The sequence below is a fragment of the Dysidea avara genome, chromosome 11, assembly GCF_963678975.1.
Source record: "Dysidea avara chromosome 11, odDysAvar1.4, whole genome shotgun sequence".
Taxonomy (NCBI): Eukaryota; Metazoa; Porifera; class Demospongiae; order Dictyoceratida; family Dysideidae; genus Dysidea; species Dysidea avara.
Genome location: NC_089282.1, coordinates 22,146,018 through 22,167,131, shown reverse-complemented (window position 1 = coordinate 22,167,131; position 21,114 = coordinate 22,146,018). Strand labels below are relative to the sequence as shown.

The following is a 21,114-nucleotide window of genomic DNA, read 5'->3' as shown; positions in this document are numbered from 1 at the left end:
TAGCTAGAGATCGGGGAGGATGGGAGTGCAATTAGGGCCGGAATAAAAAAAAAAAATTGAAGTGCAATTATCTGACGTAACAAGCATTACGTGCGCTGTCTAATTGAATTCCTTTTGAAATGATTAGGTATTTGTATTTCACCAGACCCTTACTTTTTGCGAAGGGGCGGGCGGCGCCAGACTAAATACACGCATGATTCTAATAAATTCATTCGGTGCAACACTTCTAAGTACTGATGAGACTAGCAGAGGTTTCGTCGCAGTAGTTAATTCGATTTCAGCATTTACTCTTTTTTTGAAAAGTTGTAAAACCTGTTAACTATGTGACGTAACCACATCACGTGGCAAACTTGATGACGGTGCACAAATTTGAAGTGTACAGATGGCCTGCCATATACGGCGAAGAAATTGTTGACATGATGGTTCGGAACAAAGTGGTGATATTCTGTGTTGTAATCGCGTTTTCTGTGTCAGGTACGTAGCTATTCAGTTTCGCTACGCACTTTTCAATGACAAGCCCCTCCTCCGTGGGTTCCATACACCAACTGGGGATTTGACATCTACGTCTTGCCCCACCGCTGAGGCTTTGTCAGCAGAAGCCAGTTTGATATAAAGGCAGGGACATTGTATTTACAGTGTAATCTGACATTAGGATTTAGGATTTCAGTTATCAAAATATCCCTTGACAGTAATAATTAAGGTTGGGTGGGGCATAACATTGATAGGTGCATTACAATATGTGCATATGTGAAGTTCTTTAAAATATCTTGCCCACTGTCAGACATAAAACCACTAATTAAGGCTGTGCAAAGTTAATTATATGTTTCTGGTCCTACCAATTCCCCATAATTGACCAGGTGACCAGGCTTGTTTTTTGTTTGTTTGTTTGTTTGTTTGTTTGCAACTTTTATGTGATACACTACATACTATTTACAAGACATGAAAACTTTCAGCAGATATAAAATACTATAAATTAGGGTATGGTGATTGTGCAATTCATTCAGCAAAAAAATGACCAGGAAGGAAACCAGAAACATATAATTAATTTTTCGTGGCCTTAATGTTGTCTACAGTATGTAATGAATTTATGCTATAGTACCATACTGTACGTAGGTTTGGGCTTTGCTGTTCAAAAGTATCCAACTTTACCTTTCCTTCATGACAGCTCAGTTGGCAGTATTAGTTAAGCCTCCAGAGCAACCCTGGCCCAATCTCTTCCTATGAAAATTAATGTTAATAATAAATTCATCGTACAAGATTGTGCAGTAGGAATCATGAAGGTTTGGCTTTCCTGTCCAAAATATCAACCAAACTTGGCCTCACTTTTTTTCATGACAGCTTGCAAGTTGTCATGAACAAATAAAAGTGAATCTGGTTATGAGTTTTATTATGCCTAACCAATAATGCCATGGCAGTGTTGGTTAGGCATAGTAAAACCAAAACATGTCTGCAGAGCAACCTCAAGCACTGCCAAATGGTTTCTGTGGAATTTTAAATTTTAAATTTCTACTAATTAAGCGAATTTGCCTCCAGCCCTATGGCACTATGAGCTAGGTTTTTTCAGTGTTCAGTGTTTAGGCCAGAGGTGGACCTTTTCATCTAATGTAGCAGCTACAATGGATGCATCATGGATTTACCTTATCTGTCCTCCTTTGTGTCCCACTTCTTCTTCACAACTCTGTAAGTGTTGTTTCACAGGTAGTATGTACTATGTAATGGCTTCCTCGTACTGATTATTAACAATTCTAGCAGAGCATGTCCCAGACAAGTACTCACCAGCAAATATATCAGCAGTATCGCTGCTAGCTCGGCTCCTATGTTACAGCCAAATAAATGTTTAATAGAGTCTAAGTATTAGTTATAACGGGTTGACAAGGTTTCTAGAGACCTAAGGAAAATCTGGTCAAGGCTGCCCACAAACGTACTTACCGAGGCCGCAGGCCAAGGTAATTAATTGTGGGTAGCCAAGCCCATATCATCTGAGGGGCTCTAAATAGTGTAGAAACTGTTGTCAGCCAGTTATAAGTGATTTAGCCTAGGTTAAGAAAGAGTGGCAAATTGTGCATGCTAGCATTGGAAGTCGAACACATGGTCAACTTTGGTTAAAAAATGCTCAAACCAGACCTGTTTTCTGTCATTTTATCAAGAGTATATACACAGCAAAACAATGGATCTATAGTTGCTAAAGCCACTCAACCTGCTACAAGTGGGGTAAAGAACAGCAAACAAATGATGTTGCACTTTCTACTTCTTTGCCCAACTGTATGAACACCTTATTTCATCTTTAAACTTGAATCTTATTTATGCTGTTGTTTAATTACTACTTGCCAGTATCCCAGACCATATAATATATAGCCTCCAACAAGTAAGTAACTCAACATGCAAACATTAATGTGTAGCTTACAAGAAATGTGAAATGTTTCACCTGTAATGACCATGAACTTTCCTGCACTGTAACAAGGGTGGCCTATGACATAACTACATACATAAATAATATGAACGTTTCCAATCCATAGCTTGTATATTATACAAAAAAATTGGAATTTTAAATTAGATTAGGGACAGTGTATAATGCTGCAATAAAAAGTACTGAAACAAGCTGGATCGGAGTAGTACGTAATGTCCAAATACTGTAAACAATAAGAAGTGAATATCCCTACTGTGCTACACTCAATGCACAGTAGGAATATCCACTTCTTATTGTTTTGCAGTATTTGGACATTACGTACTACTCCGATCCAGCTTGTTTCAGGACTTTTTATTGCAGCATTATACACTGTCCCTAATCTAATTTAAAATTCCAATTTTTTTCTTATACTTGTTTGTGAAGTTTTTTTGCAAGCTCATGACCACTAAATATCTGCTGAGTTAATCACAGCACTATTATACTAGATTATGGCTCATACAATAACAACTGATCAGTGGGCATGGCTCTACATAAGCCTGCAGACAATAATGGACGTGGATTCGTGCATACCTATGGACTGATGAATGGGCGTGGCTACCATATGTCTACAGACAGTAATTTACGTAAGTGGGCGTGCCTCACGAAAGAAGCAGAGCTATGCTATGACGTGTAGTGTAACACGTCCACATTTAATTTAGCATGTGGGGTCAGATCCGAATAATCTGTAAAGCAGGACCTGTGACCTAACATTGTTACTAAATAAACTATATTTATTGACTTACACATTACTATATAGTTCGCCGTGAGTTGCTCTCTCTGATCAATATCAACAGCGAGTCACATATGTGTGTGTTTTTGGTGCAACCGGCGACCACGTGTATTCGAATAGTTTGGTGCAATATGTGACTGGGCCTGCGAAAACAGGGCATGTGGGCACATGATTTTTGCCTACTTTTTCAAACTTTCATCACTCATAACCTTTTGTACCATTATGCTATGGCAATGCAATTTTCAGCGCTTAGTCAGCATTTAATTGGCTTTGTGATGCAAGTTACAGAATGCAAATATTCTTTTCCAATACTGAGATATGAACTGTAGCATGACGGGGTGTGGTTTGTGCCCACATGCCCTGTTTTTGCAGGCCCGGTCACACATACACTGGTATGGAAGCCATACTGTAGTCTATTAACACTCAGCAGTAGAACCTTGACTGATGGCCATGGTAAAGAAGGATAAAAGGTAAGACAACAGCGCAAGCATTGTATGCTTATCAATATACCAAAGGTTTTTTCTTAAGCGAACTAGAAACGTTTCTGCAAAAAAAATTTAGGGCTGTAGCTGTAGCCACTTTTCCACTACGCTTGACTGAAGGCGTCAGGCAGGCAGACAGTAGAAAATTCTTTTTTTTCTAAGTTCTGTAGCAACTTGATGCAAACGTTTTGGGTCAATCTGAAGACACTTTTGGGCTTAATTTTACTGTCATGTCATTGTGAGGAAAAATCGTGGCAGGTTTTTGATATCTAATCAAAAACAGCCAAGCTATAAAAAAGGGTGCGGCCCCTAAAAAGGCCATGGTGAAAAAGATGTGAAATCCAAGGTGGCGGCCAAGAAATGGCTGTGATGGTAGGTTAATGGTAAAAATTTTAATAACGGCAATTCATGTGAATTTGTGTTTCGGCACCAAATTCACCTGAATTGTCGTTATTAAAATTTTTACCATTAACCTACCATCACAGCCTGGCCGCCACCTTGGATTTCACATCTTTTTCACCATGGCCTTTTTAGGGGCCGCACCTTTTTTTACAGCTTGGCTGTTTTTAATTAGATATCACTTTTTTTGTATTTGTATACCCCAAAGCTGGCCATAGGCTGGCTTTGGGGCTTTTTTAACGTATCTCTTTACCACAGGAAGAATAAAAAGACAGAGCAGATTTTTAATACTTCAACTGTTTTTGATTTTATCAGTAATTATATAAATATATTTATTACATGTCTATTATTCCCTACTGGATGACTTGTTCACAGCTGATCTTTCTACTAAGGGACTTGAAATGTAGCTAAACTCTCTACAGGTTGATTTGTTTGTAGCTGAACTCTCTACAGGTGATTTGTTTGCATCTGAACTCTCTACAGGGCGATTGTTTGTAGAAGAACTCTCTACAGGATAGTTTCTTTGTCACTGAACTCTCTACAAGGTGGCTTGTTTCTAGCTGACTCTCTACAAGATGACTTCCTCTAGCTGATTTCTCTACAAGGTGACTTGTATCTAGCTGAACTATCTACAGGATGATCTGTTTGTAACTGAAATCTCTACAGAGTGACTTGTTTCTAGCTGATCTCTCTATAGGGTAACTTATTTCTAGCTGAACTCTCTACAGAGTGGGTTCTTTGTAGCTGAACTCTCTACAAGATCACTTCTTCTAGCTGATCTCTCTATAGGGTGACCTGATCTCTCTGTAGGGTGACTTTTATCTAGCTGAACACTCTACAGGGTGATTTGTTTGTAGCTGAACTCTCTACAGGGTAATTTATTTGCAGCTGAACTCTATGCAGGGTGATTTGTTTGTAGCTGAACTCTCTACAGGATGGTTTCTTTGTAGCTGAACTCTCTACAAGGTGACTTGTTTCTAGCTGATCTCTCTACAGGGTGACTTGTATAGCTGAACTCTCTACAGGGTGATCTATTCATAGCTGAACTCTCTACAGGGTGATTTGTTTGTAGCTGAATTCTCTACAGGATGACTTGTTTCTACATATAGCTAATCTCTGTATAGGGTAACTAGTTTCTCGTTGAACTCTCTACAGAGTGGGTTCTTTGTTGCTGAACTCTCTACAAGGTGACTTCTTCTAGCTGACCTCTCTATAGGGTAACCTGATGTCTCTGCAGGGTGACTTTTATCTTGCTGAATGCTCTACAGGGTGATTTGTTTGTATCAAAACTATCTATAGGGTGATTTTTTTATACCTGAACTTTCTACAGGGTGATTTGTTTGTAGCTGAACTCTCTACAGGGTGATTTGTTTGTAGCTGAAATCTCTTGTTTCGAACTGATTTCACTGTAGGGTAACTTGTTTGTAGCTGAACTCTCTACAGGATGGTTTCTTTGTAGCTGAACTCTCTACAGAGTGATTTTTTTTGTAGCTGAACTCTATATAGGGTGATTTGTATGTACCTGAACTTTCTACAGGGTGATTTGTTTATAGCTGAACACTCTGCAGGGTGATTTGTTTGTAGTTGATCTCTCTACAGGGTTTCTTTGCAGCTGAGATCTCTACAGGGCAACTTCTTCTAACTGAGCTCTCTCTTGTTTCTAGCTGATCTCTCTACAGAGTAACTTGTTTGTATAGCTGAACTCTTTACAGGTGGTTTTTTGGTTGCTGAACTCTCTACACTGTGACTTGTTTGTAGCAAAATTCTCTACAGAGTGACTTGTATGTAGCTGAATTCTGTACAGAGTGACTTACTTATAGCTGAACATTGTATAAACTATAAAGTGACTTGTCTGTAGCTGAAATCTCTACAGGGTTGTTTGTTTGCAGCTGGTCTCTATAGGTTAACTTGTTTGTATAGTTGAACTCTCTACAGGGTAGTTTCTTTGTAGCTGAACTCTCTCCACAGTGACTTGTTTGTAGCTGAACTCTCTAGAGAGTGTAGCCGAACTCTCCACAGGGTGCATGACTTGTTTATAGCTGAACTCTCTTCAGTGTGACTTGTAGTGTTCTGAATCACTACAGCGATATATCTGTAGCTGAACTCTCTATAGGGTGACTTGCTTCTTGCTGAACTGTCTATAAGATTAACTGTTTGCAGCTGAACTCTCTACAGAATAACTTGCAATGTAATAGAATTCTATAATAGAGTAAATAAAATAGCTGAATGCTCTATTAGAGTGACTGTTCTATTAGAGTATCTCGATCTCGCATTTGCTACACGGAGTTGGCTTTCGAATCATAACTCAGTGGTTTGTAATCCGATTCTTCTGTACTACTGCAAGGACTTTCTATGAAGATTATTCCAGCTATACACCGATTTTCAGCTCATTGCTCTAAGCGGTTTGCCTAGTAGGCGTGAAAACTAATTAGGTAAGTGCGCCTAATTCCGGACAGTTCCTAACTCCGGACACTTCCAATGTTTTGCGTCATATCTCCAAAACTATCTACTGCATTTACTTGAGATTTTAGGTGATTAATGCTTCATACACAATGATGCTATGATCCTAAAATCAGCTTAAAAGTCCTGCTAGTTTTTCTAAACGAAGTGATTATTTATTGCCATGTGATGCAAAATTATCAAAAATTCTTCGATAACCGCTGCTTATTCCGAAACTCAAAGAGCTATCTGGCTGATTTTAATACACTGCAGAGGGACAATTATGACTTACTACTGTACAAGGTTTCGTTTGCAAACAATCAGCCAAACAGTTGCCATGGACGATTTTGTAAGAGCCAGTCTCATCGAAGCTGCATAAATATTTGCATGAATACACCTAGATTTGAAATACCCATAACTCGGCAACGAAAGGTACTATGACTATCAAAATCGAGTATGAGGTGGACAATAGATGCAAGTTTAACGTGGTGATGTTTAAAATTCGAAATCAACCTCGGAAGTGCTGTATCAGGCGAGATAAAAAGTGTCCGGAGTTAGGAGCATGCGCGAAATTTACACCTAGTTGAATTTTGGAGCGCAGCTCCTCAACGGATGGAGATATTTTGATGAAACTTGCAGGACTGATGCACCATAGGATAGGCTTTATCACCATATTTTAATGATTAAGTAATTCACTTGTATGGCGGAGATAGATAGGGTCCGCAATCCAAAAAATCAACTTTTACAAATCAATCCCCATACCATTGTGGGATGTTCATTGTAGTATCCCATTGCTTGATCCACCATGAAACCGGAGGCACAATTGTTGTCTTCACAGAAATATCATTTTCAGTATCTCACAAGATGCAAGATTTATTTTTAAAGTTTCGTGCTCCACACAAAGGACCAGATGAAACTTGCTACTTAGCCAAATCGTATCCAGAGTTGTTGTAGTTGAAAACTACGTACAGAAATAAGTAAATGGTTTGCTGTGTGCCAGGCACAGGGTTGCTTTCTTTGAAAAAAACAGACAAAGAAATACGAAGTTTCGAATTCAAACTGCCCTACCACCCAGGGCAAGAGAAACCAACTCTTCCTCATAGTGTTTCAATACGGTTGGGTTCATAGTCTGTCTATGCTGTTAGTTTGGAAAAGATCTGAGACTTCTCACCATCTGGGTGACGAGTGTAAAAAATTTTTGCAGCATCAAAGAATTGTTTTGTGAATTCTACCCATTTCCAGCGCTTCTGCAGCCACAACAATCATCAGTTATAGACTAAAACTATGGCAAAAGATGTCCCCAAACATTTGGTGACAGCGGTTGTCAATTATTATTTCATCCACAGCTTCCACGCCTCACTCTAAGCTATGCATCAAGGGAGGCATCAAAATCATCCAAATTTGACTTCACCTCTCACGCTCCACAGCAGCTTCAAATCTTCACTAGATCACCCTACATCACCATTATGCTGCAAAACATCCCCGAAAAATGCACAAAACCTTTCATTTTTTATTCGAGCTCCTGGTGAGCTGCTGGTATATACTGCATCACAGAAACACCAACTACTACTACTAGCTACTACCAAATGTTTTGAACCATCTTTTATCATCATTCTAAGCAAAATTAAGTGACCAGTGTGGCATCAGAAGTATCGGAAAGCACTTTGGTACCATTGAGAGAATCCCTTGAAATGACACACGAAAATTTTGACGTTCTTCACCCAGATGGTGAGAAGTCTCAGATCCTTTCCAAACTAACAGCATAGACAAACTATGCATCCAACCTTATCACATCACTATGAGGAAGAGTTGGCTTTTCTTGTCTTGGCTGGTAGGGCAGTTTGAATTCGAAAATTCGTGTTTCGTTTTCTGCTTTTTGAAAGAAAGCAACCCTGTGCCGGGAACCCAGTGAATCATTTGCTTATTACTGTGCGTACTTTTTAACTACATTAACTCTAGATAATATCTAGCTAAGCAGCAAGTTCTATTCTGTTCTTTGTGTGGAGCCCGAAATTTAAAAAATAATTTTGCATATCACTAAATACTAAAATCGGTAGTTCTGCGAAGACAACAACCGTGCCTCCGGTTTCATGGTGGATCTAGTATTGGGATACTACAATGAACATCCCACAATGGTAGGGGGATCGATTTGGGAAAGTTTATTTTTCGGATTGCGGACCCTAAGATAGAGCACCGGAAGCAAAAACTGTCCGGAGTTAGGCGCACTTACCTTACTTTTTTATTCATAAAAATCGATTGCGTAATTGTGACACAGGTTGGGTTTTGTGTCATATCTCCATGGTCTTTATCTCGATTCCTTTCAAACCACCAAAAGGCACTCCTACGATGGTTACTCCATCTACATAGCAATTTTCAACTTATTCCATGTAGCGGTTTACCCTGTAGGCGTGACAACAAATTGATCTTGTTTTACGCGAATAATCGGTCATAAATCCTGAACCATTCATCGGATGTCTACCAAATTTGATACTAGGATTTGCCTTTGGACTCCCTTTCTGTATGCCAAATTTCAAGGCGATCGGAGTACGCGTTTGCGTTTTATAGCAATTTGTGCAAGTGTGTGAAAAGACGAAGAAAGAAAAAAAAAACGAAGAAAAAACTCAAAACTTTGGCAGCTTGTATCTCGGAAATGGCAGAAAGCGATTTCCTTCAAATTTGGAATGTAGACTTCCCTAGCTGGCGGGAAACTCTGTAGCAAATTTGGTTCCAATCAGATAAGGGATCACCGAGATACAAAAGTGTGAAAATCGCGTTTACTTTCTTCCTGTCAATATACTCATGGTGTGGCGCGCCGGCTTCTTGGGCCACACGACACACTACCGTGTGTCTTGATCACAGATCGCCCCCACACCTTCGATGTCCCTAATATACAGTAATATCGTACTGTATGATATGATTACATCAAAGGATGCCAGACATATTATGCAACAAATTTTATTCCTGAATATGTGCTCCAACTATCAATTACTAAAGATAAGTGGCCATTCCAAATCACTTTCAGCTAATTCTGCTTCCACTTGTTACGCAGTGACCATATGAAGAACAGTATGAAAAGAACATCTCTGTAATCAATCCAGCCACTTCAAAAATTATTATTTATCCACCTGTCACCAATGATGTTACCTCCAATCTCAACAAACGCATGCACTGTGTTTTTGTTCAGTGCAAAACGCAACACAGTAAACAACCTAAAAAGACTCTCCACACCTTAAAACCCAGGCCCACCCTTGGCTACGCCACTGGCCAAAACCCATCATGAACAACCAGATGGAGGGTAGGGTGACACCTGATTGACCTAGTCTAGCGTAACCAGCTGTATCATGATTAGCATGGGATCTGAGGACCCTAGACTTGTGCAACTGGCTGCCTCCGTATGTGTAAGCAGAGCATCAATATGATAATGAATGTGAGAAAAATAGTTTGTGATGAAGTTAAGGGCATATGTCTCAGGCCTTTTGAGTGGCTTTGCTCAAATTTGGAATGTGGATAAGCTATTTAACTTGGAAGAGAATGTTTTGTTTGGAGCATGAGTATGCATACATGATTTTTTTTTTCGATTCTTTTCAATAGTACACTTTTCAGCTACACTGCATAGTGTCCTTGACTAACACACTATATCACATGTACCCTGATTTCACACCTTGTTTGTAGTTTTATCAACAAATGTCACCATCACATCATCCCACAATTGGGAGTGGACACAGTGTGTGATAACCAAGATGTGACTCTGATGTGTCATACTAACCAGACCACAGGTAACATGATCATCTGGTACTGGTCCAACCAATCACAAGATGGAGACACCATCACTGTGGTGGCCAGGATGACTGGAGTAGTGTACACTTGTGTGGCTTCTGAAGAAGGAAAGGAAGCTGGAAAAGCTAACATTGCCGTAAAAGCGAATGGTGAGTGGGTGATTGATTTATGTTAAAGTTTAAAAGAAAGCATGCTGTCTAATCTTCATGTAGAAAATAATATAATAATTATACCATGTTTACTTTGTTCAATTCTACACCTCTATAGTGGACACACTCATTCATCCTTTATATATGCTATTTACATTAACACTGTTCCTGTTTAAATATTGTGTGTGTTATTCAAATGAATCTGTATTAAAGTGCTTTAGGGAGTTAATTACTTACCTTTATGTGGTATGTGATCAAGAAAACATAAATCATTTTTTTATATTTGTATAGCTATCTGAGGCTACGATGTTCGTCTGCTTATATAGTGCCCACTGCAGTGTATATATGTATTAGAAATACTGATAGGATATGGCAGGTGCATGCTTGAGTATGCTTATGTAGGTGCACTGATGAATTTCTCACGAGCACATATCTTTAGTACTAAGCACGTTTAGAAAGACACGAGTCATTTTGTGCCATTCCACCAGAATAGCAACAGAATGGTATATAGCCACATTTTAAACTGCTTTATGCTGACGCAACAAGCAACACAAGTGTCTCTCTATACACACTTCAGAAATTTGTCAAATAAAGTTTAGTCCAGCTTTAATTTGCCAAAATTAAAGTTCAAAAAAATGAACATCAATATTTATAAGTGTCAGTAATGCAATGTAGGTAAGTAGTAAGCTGTTTATGTTGATATTGTTCTTTTTTATGGAATCACATCATAAAAGGAGCTCTTCCTCATGTTCAAAGAGTTAACTTTGAACCTTATGTTACAATATATGAGAAGAGCAACATAACCTTGATTACAAATATATCCAGTGATCTGCCATTGTCCAGTGGTGACATAAAGTGGGTAGGATTTCACCGACCTTTGCCCTCAACTGCTGTGGTGGATAACTACACTACTGATGGAGTACTATACAGTAGACTATCACTATATGAGTTGTCACTTGAAGATGACAGTGGCAACTATACCAACATTGTTAGTAATCAGTGTGGAACCTCCTCTGTATCTGTGTACATCGATGTGAGGAAAGGTAGGGGACTTGATGTGTTATAAAGTTGTAAAGACATTGTTGATATTTATCCTCCAGCTCCCATTGTGTGTAATAACTCAGGTAGTGTGGCTGTACCACAAAAGAATATTATAACAGTTAAAGGAGAGTCTATTGTACTCCACTGCCTGTTTAAAGGAAATTTGAAGGTTTTATGGCCATCCATGTCGATTTACTGGATGATTGGACCCCATGCCCAACACACAGAGTCGACATACATCATGGACAATTCTACTGACCCATATCGTATTGCTGTTTACCAAACTTGTTTAAGTAAAGATGGATCTTGTTGTAACTTTACTAACCAACTTAACATTAAGAAAGTTCCATCAGAACTAAATGGTGTTGATCTAACCTGTGGGGTGACACTAGATGAGGTTCAACATACTCACGCTGCTAAATTCAGTAAGTAGCTATGTGTAATATACACTTGTATTGTGCATTGTGTATGATACAAGTACATATTATATATATATACAGCTGTTTTCATATTAATATAGACGTATAACTACAACACACGTACACCACTAGATTAATATGCACAATTATAAATCAGTCATGTTATATTAAAAATTATTAATTTAGAAATGAAGTAGGGTCCAAACAATAAAAAGTAAGGAAACAAGAGATGAATGATGATATTACAGCATAGCTCGGTGGGAAAATGTCTACATTGGCATGTTATAGCAATCATTTTGTTCAATGCCAAAGTAGGGATTTTCCCACCGAGCTATGCTGCTTGTAACACCACCATTTATCTCTTGCTTCACTACTTTTTATCACTTGGATCCCAACTTCATTTTAAAATTAATATACTAGCTTGATTAGTTTTTTATATAGTATATAGCTATACATGTGTGACTGTTCTGTTAGGGTTACTGCTGTATTAGAGTATCCCGAGTCAGCCTTTCACTTTCCAAGAGGTGTGTCACTATATAACATTATTAATAAAACAAGGCCAATAATAACAGGTTGTGTCAATGTAATAGATTATTAAGAGGTGTGGTCTCGGTGCTCAATTGTTATTAATCACATTAATGGGCATGACAATGAACCTATCGTGAGTTACAAGTATCTACCAAGTGTAAGCGCTTCAATAAACAGTTTGTGACATCTAATTATGCTGCTCAAGGAAAGTGTTGAAAAGAATAATAAATGCTCAAAATGGTTTCATAGCATGGAGAAAGCTAGTCTGATTGAAGATAAAAGGAAAGACAAGGCACAGAGGGCACACACTCATCAGAACCTCAAAAGCACTGGTGAGTTCATTATTGTGGCATAAAATGGTGGCTATACGCTCCTGTGTTTGGCCTCCAGCCTTGTAATTGTGGTCAGGCAAGCTGGCAGAGCAGGCAGGAAGGTAGAAAAAAATTCGAGACTGGGTAATGTGGGTGGGGTCACGCTGATTCATAGATAGCAGTACAGCACAATGACATGCAGTAAATGCATTTACTGGTTAAATAAGTACATACTTATGCTTTTATACTTTACATTCTTAAGTGGTTTGTTTGTGCGTAGGTACCTGCCGATTATGCTTTTATTTTACCTATTATGCTTTTGATCAGTGCTAAAAATTTTTGCCTATTATGCTCAAAATTATGCTCAACATTTGTGCATCAGTTCCAATGTATGTGCACTCCATGAGTAAATAATAAGTGGCTGAAGTAGAGACTATAAGTCTTTTCTTTTCAAAATGCATTTCAAAAGAAAGATTTCTATACTCTAATAGAACAGTCAGCTGCCAGAATGTTCTACTAGAGATAATTACTGACTATCCTATTAGAATATGTTGATATTTTTCTGTATTTTGGTAAACAATATGGCACAAGTATTCTGCCTATTATGATAGCATTATGCTCAATGCTTTCAGGAACCTACTTATTATGCTCAACATTATGCCAGCATAATTAGCGGGTCCCTATTTGTGGATTACTTTACTATTCATAAATGAGCCTGCCTTAAGTTTACAGCACACAAAGTAAACTTACAATTATCTATACTGCTGAAAAGCTGTCTGTCTATCTGTCCACTGCTTTGTGACGCCGCTAATATAACTTGACAACCAAAGCACATATTGACACGGGACTTTAACGAAATTAAGTGTTCATCATCTGGCACCTCCAAGCTTGTTGTTATAAATTGCTATGTGCTTTCATTCCTTCTCTATCATGCCATGAAGACGGGAGTGTAGAGCCAAAGCTCAGTGAAATTCTGTTATAAACTGCATGCATGACCACAAGTAAGCACCTATGCCATTCAACTCTACCATGCACTTTTTTAGTTGAATCCTTACCAGTATGTGCAGTTGGTTTGGTAGTCAGATCACCACACTTTATAATCACAAGGCTGTGGTGTGGGTATGGATTTGAATCCACATAAGTTCAATTTTTTTTCATTTAGCCAACCTTTTTGTGCATTCTTTTTTTTCTTTTTTCTTCCTTTTTTCAGAACCATTTTGTTATTTTCCTTCTGTTATGAGTTACCTTGTTGTAACTTTTTTTTGTCACCTCTCATCTCTCATTGGGCATTTTATTCTGAACTTTTATGACACCTTTATCTGTGCCCTTCCTTTTTCAAAACACCACATGTGTTACTGTGTCACCGAGAGAGTTAATAATGCCTCTCCTATGCTGACTGTTGGTTTACTGTACAGCTCTTTACTGTAGGTAGGATATAGAACAGGAATACAGGTATCACTTAGTTAAGTAGGTTAAGTATATAAACTCACTTGAAGTATTATTTAAAGGAATAACTATAATGTCGCTATCACTAGCTCCACCCATAACCACTTTATATATGCCTACCGAACTCAACACATAACTTTTGTCACTGAAGTTAAGTATAGTTATACTAAAAGCCTGAAAGTGTATACAGGGCACATAATTATAGGGAAGGTATCTACTGTATGACTTACTTTTCCACTATGACTTTGCACCATTCTTTCTAATTGTTCACTTTCAAAGGTACACAAACACTTTTTTTGTACTTGGAATAAGTGCCATTGTATTAGCTTTTAAGCAAGTTGATGTTAATAGACAGGACATACTGGGTATAGAGCAGACTGTACAAACAATAATGTGATGTAGAATAATATATTGTGCCAGTAGTGTGCTCACAACCAAGTGTTAGATCAATACATCTTATTGCAAAGTGTAATGCATAGTGATCTTGTCATTGATAGGGCAGGTATACTACTTAGCATTGCTTACACATGTGTTGTTAAGCACTGCTTTGTGACGCCGCTAACTTGACAACCAAAGCACGTATTGACGCGGGACTTTAACAAATCAAGTGCTCATCATCTGGCACCTCCAAGCTTGTTGTTATAAATCACTATATGCTTTCATTATCCCTAAAATTATCCCTAAATTATCCACTGTAACTATAGCAAGGAGAAGCGTTTAAAAACAATCTAGCATACATAAGAATTTACTTTAGCTATGTACAGTCACATCAATTGCATGTAATTTGTCTTGCCGGATAGGTGTGCTCAACCCCCCAGCAGTTATCAAGAGCTCTGACAACAAGCATAGCACAGCCAAAATCAACCAAACAGTTACATTTTGGTGTGTTTTCTCTGCCTCCACGATGAAAGGAGTTACAGAAGTAGTGTGGATAAAGGATAGCGAGGCCATAAGCAATTCTTCACATTACCTAATAGTAACACATCTGAATGAAGACCAGCCAGAGAGCACAATTAAAAGTTATTTAACTGTTTCTAATATCACTGCTGAAGACACTGGAGTTTATAGCTGTTACAGCTATTATAACTGTGAAATAGTGGTGTGCAGCCAACCTGTATCTTCTCAACATGTGCATTTTACCACCAATAGAGGTACATTATTGTCATTAAATCAAATGTGTTGTCCAGCTTTTGTTAGACGACAAACAGCACCACTACACTGTATATATTGCTGCTGGCATTCCAGGAGTTCTTCTGTTAGTTGTATGCTGTGGATTTGTAATTTTCATGATAATTTTCGGGATTCGTCGTTACTATCATAATTCCCAAGGTAAATATAAGGTATACATGTACCTAGACCAAAAACACAAAGTTGTAAAAAAGGATATAATTGTCAGATTCATATTAAACATAGTACATGAATTCATCTTTCATGCCAAATAAAGACAATTGAGTATATTTCAAAGTATGCATAAGGATAAAGTCTTAACCTTCCTTATCTTGTGAATACTTTTATTGCTTAGCATTTATATATGTAGAAGTAAAACATTGTATGGTAGTTGCCAAGTAAGCTGGCATGCAACACCATCGGCATACTGACAGGAAGAAAGAAAACATGATTATCATGCATATTCATACATGTGTAGTTCCATGGTCCCTTTTCTAAAGCAAGCCATTTTTGTATTATAGCTGTACGCCAAGTAAGGTAAATCACACAATAAATTAATTGAATTTCGTTTGTATGACGGGTGAAGAAGGAGGCAAGGAGGGCTGTAGTCCCTCTCAAGGAGATTATGGAGGGACTTAGCTAGCTTCTCTTAACATACCTCTAGTTGTCATTGAACAATAGCAATAATTGTCCTGATTGTTTTGCATATTAAATAGCTAACTATACAAATGCTCAACTACCTGTAAATACAGTGACCCTACATCATGCCCTAATAGAACAGTCACCCTAATACAACATTCAAACAAATATTGATGATAACTACTGAAATCACAGTTTAATTTCTGAAAAATAGGCGAATTCCCCCAGACCTCTACATAAAAGCTAAAAGATTGAGATATCCTGATAGAGCAGTCTCCCTAATACAACAGTCAAAGTGATCAGTAATATTGTAATAAACTGCTAAAATCACTCTCAGATTCAATCTCAGTACAGGGGGCCTAATTTTCAAAATTTTCAGGGAGAGAACATACCCCCAGACTCCCCAAGTTGGCATGTTGTACATGCTAATGTACTTTGCACACTAAGGTGAGTCGTTATCTGGAAAAGTTTCTCCCGCTCTAAAAGTTGCTTCTTCTGTCCCTGTATTTATGTTGAAGCATTCCCACAAGTGTTATGTGGAACCCAAATCAAGCAAAGTGCAGTCAAGGTGTACGTAAATCAAAGCCAAATCTTTACAGTGTTGTGAATCAAAGCCAAATCTTCACAGCATTGTGACACTATAACAAATTTATGCTGTTAGTTTGAAAAGAATCTGAGACTTCTCACCATCTTGGGGGTAAACGTCAATATTTTATGTAGAAGTTTGGAGCGATTTCACCATTTCTATTGCTTCTACTGATATTATTACTGTTCAAAATAGTGATAAAACACTATAAAATGGTTAAATATTACACTGCAGTGGTTAACAAGGCTCATAGCTGCTCACTGAGAGGTTGACCATCCCCTATCAGTTCAGTTAGGGTCAACTGATAGGCTATAAAGAACAGTTGTTGGTCTATAATCACTATTAAGTACACTTTTCGTTTTATCTTACCAATGCAAAGTTTTATAAAAGTTACTGAAATTATATCAGCTAAGGCTGTAGATGAAGCATACTCTGCATATTATGATAGCGGAGAGTATTTTTTTACGCATAGTTTTACGTGGAATTCATGATAGCTTAATAATGGCTTGTGAAGAAGGCTGGTACAGTAAGTTTCCTTGGTTATCTTGTGTTTATTCTAAAGGTACTATAACATAGTACCAATAGTGTGCTTGCATAATACAAGTTAATATTCAATCATGACCTTGTAAGATGAGTATATAGACTAGGGATTAGATCATGATTAGGGCATAGAATCTCACATACCCTTTTCTATAATAATCTGTGATGCTATTTTATATCCCAGTGAATCCATACTTCAAAGAACTAAACTGGAACTACAACTACCACATAGTGTAAACACCAAAATCAATGTGCAATGTTGGCAATCAAAATGCAGCATCAGTATAATATACAAGCTGAGTATAAAGCCATATGGGATATGTTACAGCAGGAGTATAATATCTTAATTATTGTCAGGAGTCAGAGACAAAGCTGAGGATGAGTGTTAATAGGTATCTAATCCAAAACAGCCAAGCTGTAAAAAAAGAGTGCGGCCCTGAGAAAGGCTATGGTGAAAAAAGATGAGAAATCCAAGGTGGCGGCCAAGAAATGGCTGTGATGGTAGGTTAATGGTAAAATTTTTAATAACAACAATTCAGGTGGATTTGGTGCCGCTTGGTCTTGGCACAAAATTCACCTGAATTGTTGTTATTAAATTTTTTACCATTAACCTACCATCACAGCCTTTTCTTGGCCGCCACCTTGGATTTCACATCTTTTTTCACCATAGCCTTTCTCAGGGCCGCACTCTTTTTCTACAGCTTGGCTGTTTTGGATTAGATTTCACTTCTTTTTGTATTTGTATACCCCAAAGCCGGCCTATGGCCAGCTTTAGGGCTTTTTAACCTATCATTTTTTTCTTTACCACAGGAAGAAGAAAAGATGAAGCAGGGTAATTTCTTTGTAGATGAACTGTCTACAAGGTGATCCTTCTAGCTGATCTCTCTACCGGATGACTTGTTTGTAGCTGAACTCTCTACAAGGTAACTTCTTCTAGCTGATCTTTCTACAGGGTGATTTGTTTATAGCTGAATTCTCTACAGGGCGATTTGTTTGCAGCTGAACTCTCTACATGGTAGTTTCTTTGTAGCTGAACTCTCTACAATGCAATTCTTCTAGCTGAACTCTCTACAGGGTGACTTGTTTCTAGCTGATCTCTCTACAAGATGACTTCTTTCTAGCTGAACTCTTTACAGGTGATTTGCTTGCAGCTGAACTTTCTTACATGGTGGTTTCTTTGTAGCTGAACTCTCTACAAGGTGACTTCTTCTAGCTGATCTCTCTACAGTCAGACTTGTTTCTAACTGAACTCTCTACAGGGTGATCTGTTCATAGTGGAATTTTTTACTGGGGGATTTGCTTGCAGCTGAACTTTCTTACATGATGGTTTCTTTGTAACTGAACTCTCTACAAGGTAACTTCTTCTAGCTGATCTCTCTACAGGGCAATTTGTTTGTAGCTGAATTCTCTACAGGGTGATTTGTTTGCAGCTGAACTCTACACGATGGTCTATTTGTAGCTGAACTCTCTATTAGGTACCTTTTTCTAGCTGATCTGACTACAGGGTGACTTTTTTGTAGCTGAACTCCCTACAGAATAACTTTCAATGTAATATAATTCTATAATGGAGTAAATTATAAACGTAGCTGAATGCTCTATTAGGATGACTGTTCTATTAGAGTATCTCAATCTCGCATATGCTATACGTAGTTGGCTTTGGATTCATAACTCAGTGGTTTGTAATCCGATTCTTCTGTATTACTGCAACCTTCTATGATAATTATTCCAGCTACACACCGATTTTCAACTCACTGCTCTAAGCGGTTTACCTGGTAGGCGTGAAAACTAATAGTTTTTTTTATTCATAAAAATCGATCGCGTAATTTTGACACAGGTTGGGTTCTGTGTCATATCTCGATGGCCTTTAACTGGATTCCTTTCAAACCACAAAAAGGCACTCCTACGATAGTTATTCCGTCTACATAGCAATTTTCAGCTCATTCCTTCAAGCGGTTTACCCTGTGGGCGTGACAGACCTTCGACCTAATTCTACGCAAATAATCGGTCATAACTCTGTGAATGTTCATCGGATTCCTACCAAACTTGGTACTGAGATTCGCCTTAATGAGCCCTTTACGTGTGCCAAAGTTTAGCCCGATTAGAGCACGCATTCGTGTTGTATGGCGGATTTTGCAAAGTGTGCGAAAAGAAGAAGAAAAAAACGAATAAAAAAAACCCAAACTTTGGCCTCTCCTATCTCGGAAATGGCTGGAACGATTTTCTTCAAATTTGGAATGTGGACTCCCCTACCTAGCCGGCACTTCTGTAGCAAGTTTTGTTTCAATCGGATAAGGAATCACGGAGCTACAAATGTGTGAAAATCGCGTTTACTTTCTTCCTGTAAATATACTCACGGTGTGGCGCGCCGGCTTCTTGGGCCGCACGACACACTACCGTGTGTCTTGATATAAGATATTCTACAACTGCTGTGATATACTGGCTTATATTCCAAGTAATTTATATCAACACATATGTAGATAAGTAGCTTGCTACACTGCTTAACAGAATACTGTGACTGTTCTATTAGAGTATCTCGATTTTTTTCTTGCTAGCATTGTCCAAAAAAAGGGGGGTATGGCCATGCCCCCCTCCCCGTCTCCACCACCTATGATGTTGACACTGCATTTGATTGCCAACATTGTACATTTGGTACATGGTGTAAGTTTAGGATACACAAAAAATCGCACAAGTATTTTTATACCTGCCTTCTTGACTACACAGCACATATCAGAGCCATGTTCCTGCCTGAACAGTGTTTTAATAATGGAGGATTTATTATGTACTACACAGCATAAAGTTAGTAGTGAAACTTTTCTGCCATAATACTGACTATAAACTTTTAAGTAGTGATGTTTACTACTTACCTTCACTATTTTCTTGTACGACCCTCCAGTCACTACAAAATCAGTAGTGACCATCAATACCGAGTACTATGGTAGAATTAGTAGTTGAAATTCATTTCCTTTGGTAGTGACATTCAACACTTAGTTTTAATGTGGAATTTTGTGTTCAGTGACATGAACAAAATATTTTGCAGAAGTGCCGGTGTCGGAGTTTCAGTCAGATACAAATCCACCAGGTATATATGATAACGCTGTGTTCATTCATATCAACTCTGCTTTTACCTAAGGAGTTGGTGACAAGAAGCGTGGATATGGTGCCATATGAAAGTACTGTTATTCTCGATGTACATTATAACGATTAGTCATTAGGTGTGCCATATGTGTGATTTGGTTTTCATGTATGTGTATATGTGTCTGACATGTCCATGTTAATAACACTGTACAGCTAAACAAACTCTCAACCATGCGATATCATTAGAGCTATATAACTATATATTATGTGCACTTATTACTGCATTTCATATAAAGAAAGAATGTGTAATGTTATTATTTTGATTGTTTCTTATTCACGCTTTATGGAAAAATCAAGATGTTCTAATAGAGTAATCATTTAATACAACAGTCAGACGATCTACTCTAATAAAACAGCCAACTCTAGTGCATATCCTTGATTTTGAAAGCATGCATAATTTTGAGCATAATAGGCTCAATTTTTGAGCACTGTTCAAAAGCTTAATAGGCTATTTTCAAAGCATAATTGTCTCAAGCTTACAAGCCAATAACCTTAACAGACAGACTAGGTGGCTGCAATCTTTTTGTGCATCTATGTTGATAGACCTAGGATTGCTAGCTGTGTAGTGTTATCTAAGCTAATATAAATCCTAACCAATAACACTATTGCCTATGTGTGTGATATACTCCTCTGGAAAAGCTAAAGGCGTCTCAACTGTTAGGTAGGGATGCGGCGATTATGCTGGCATAATTTCGGGCATAATAGGTATGTGTGGAAATCAGGAATTATGCTAGCATTTTGAGGTGATTATAAAGCTTTAACAGTAGGAAAATCTGCAGATTGCACAATTCCGTTAAAAAAGATCGAGATACTCTAATAGAGCAGTCAGAAACTCTAATAGAACAGTCATTGAATATTATTTACTCTAATAAAGCAGTCA

The 21,114-nt window shown here is 38.0% G+C and overlaps 1 protein-coding gene across 1 annotated transcript; it reads left to right on the top strand.

Moving 5' to 3' along the window:
• The first annotated feature begins 338 nt into the window (after positions 1-338).
• LOC136239215 (uncharacterized) lies at positions 339-20,429 on the top strand. The gene is made up of 8 exons (XM_066029944.1): positions 339-474; positions 10,169-10,422; positions 11,157-11,465; positions 11,523-11,888; positions 14,968-15,318; positions 15,365-15,496; positions 20,137-20,178; positions 20,230-20,429. Exons 2-8 carry the CDS (start codon positions 10,248-10,250, stop codon positions 20,265-20,267), a joined length of 1,413 nt encoding a protein of 470 aa, XP_065886016.1. The 5' UTR covers positions 339-474; positions 10,169-10,247; the 3' UTR covers positions 20,268-20,429.
• Positions 20,430-21,114: the final 685 nt, after the last annotated feature.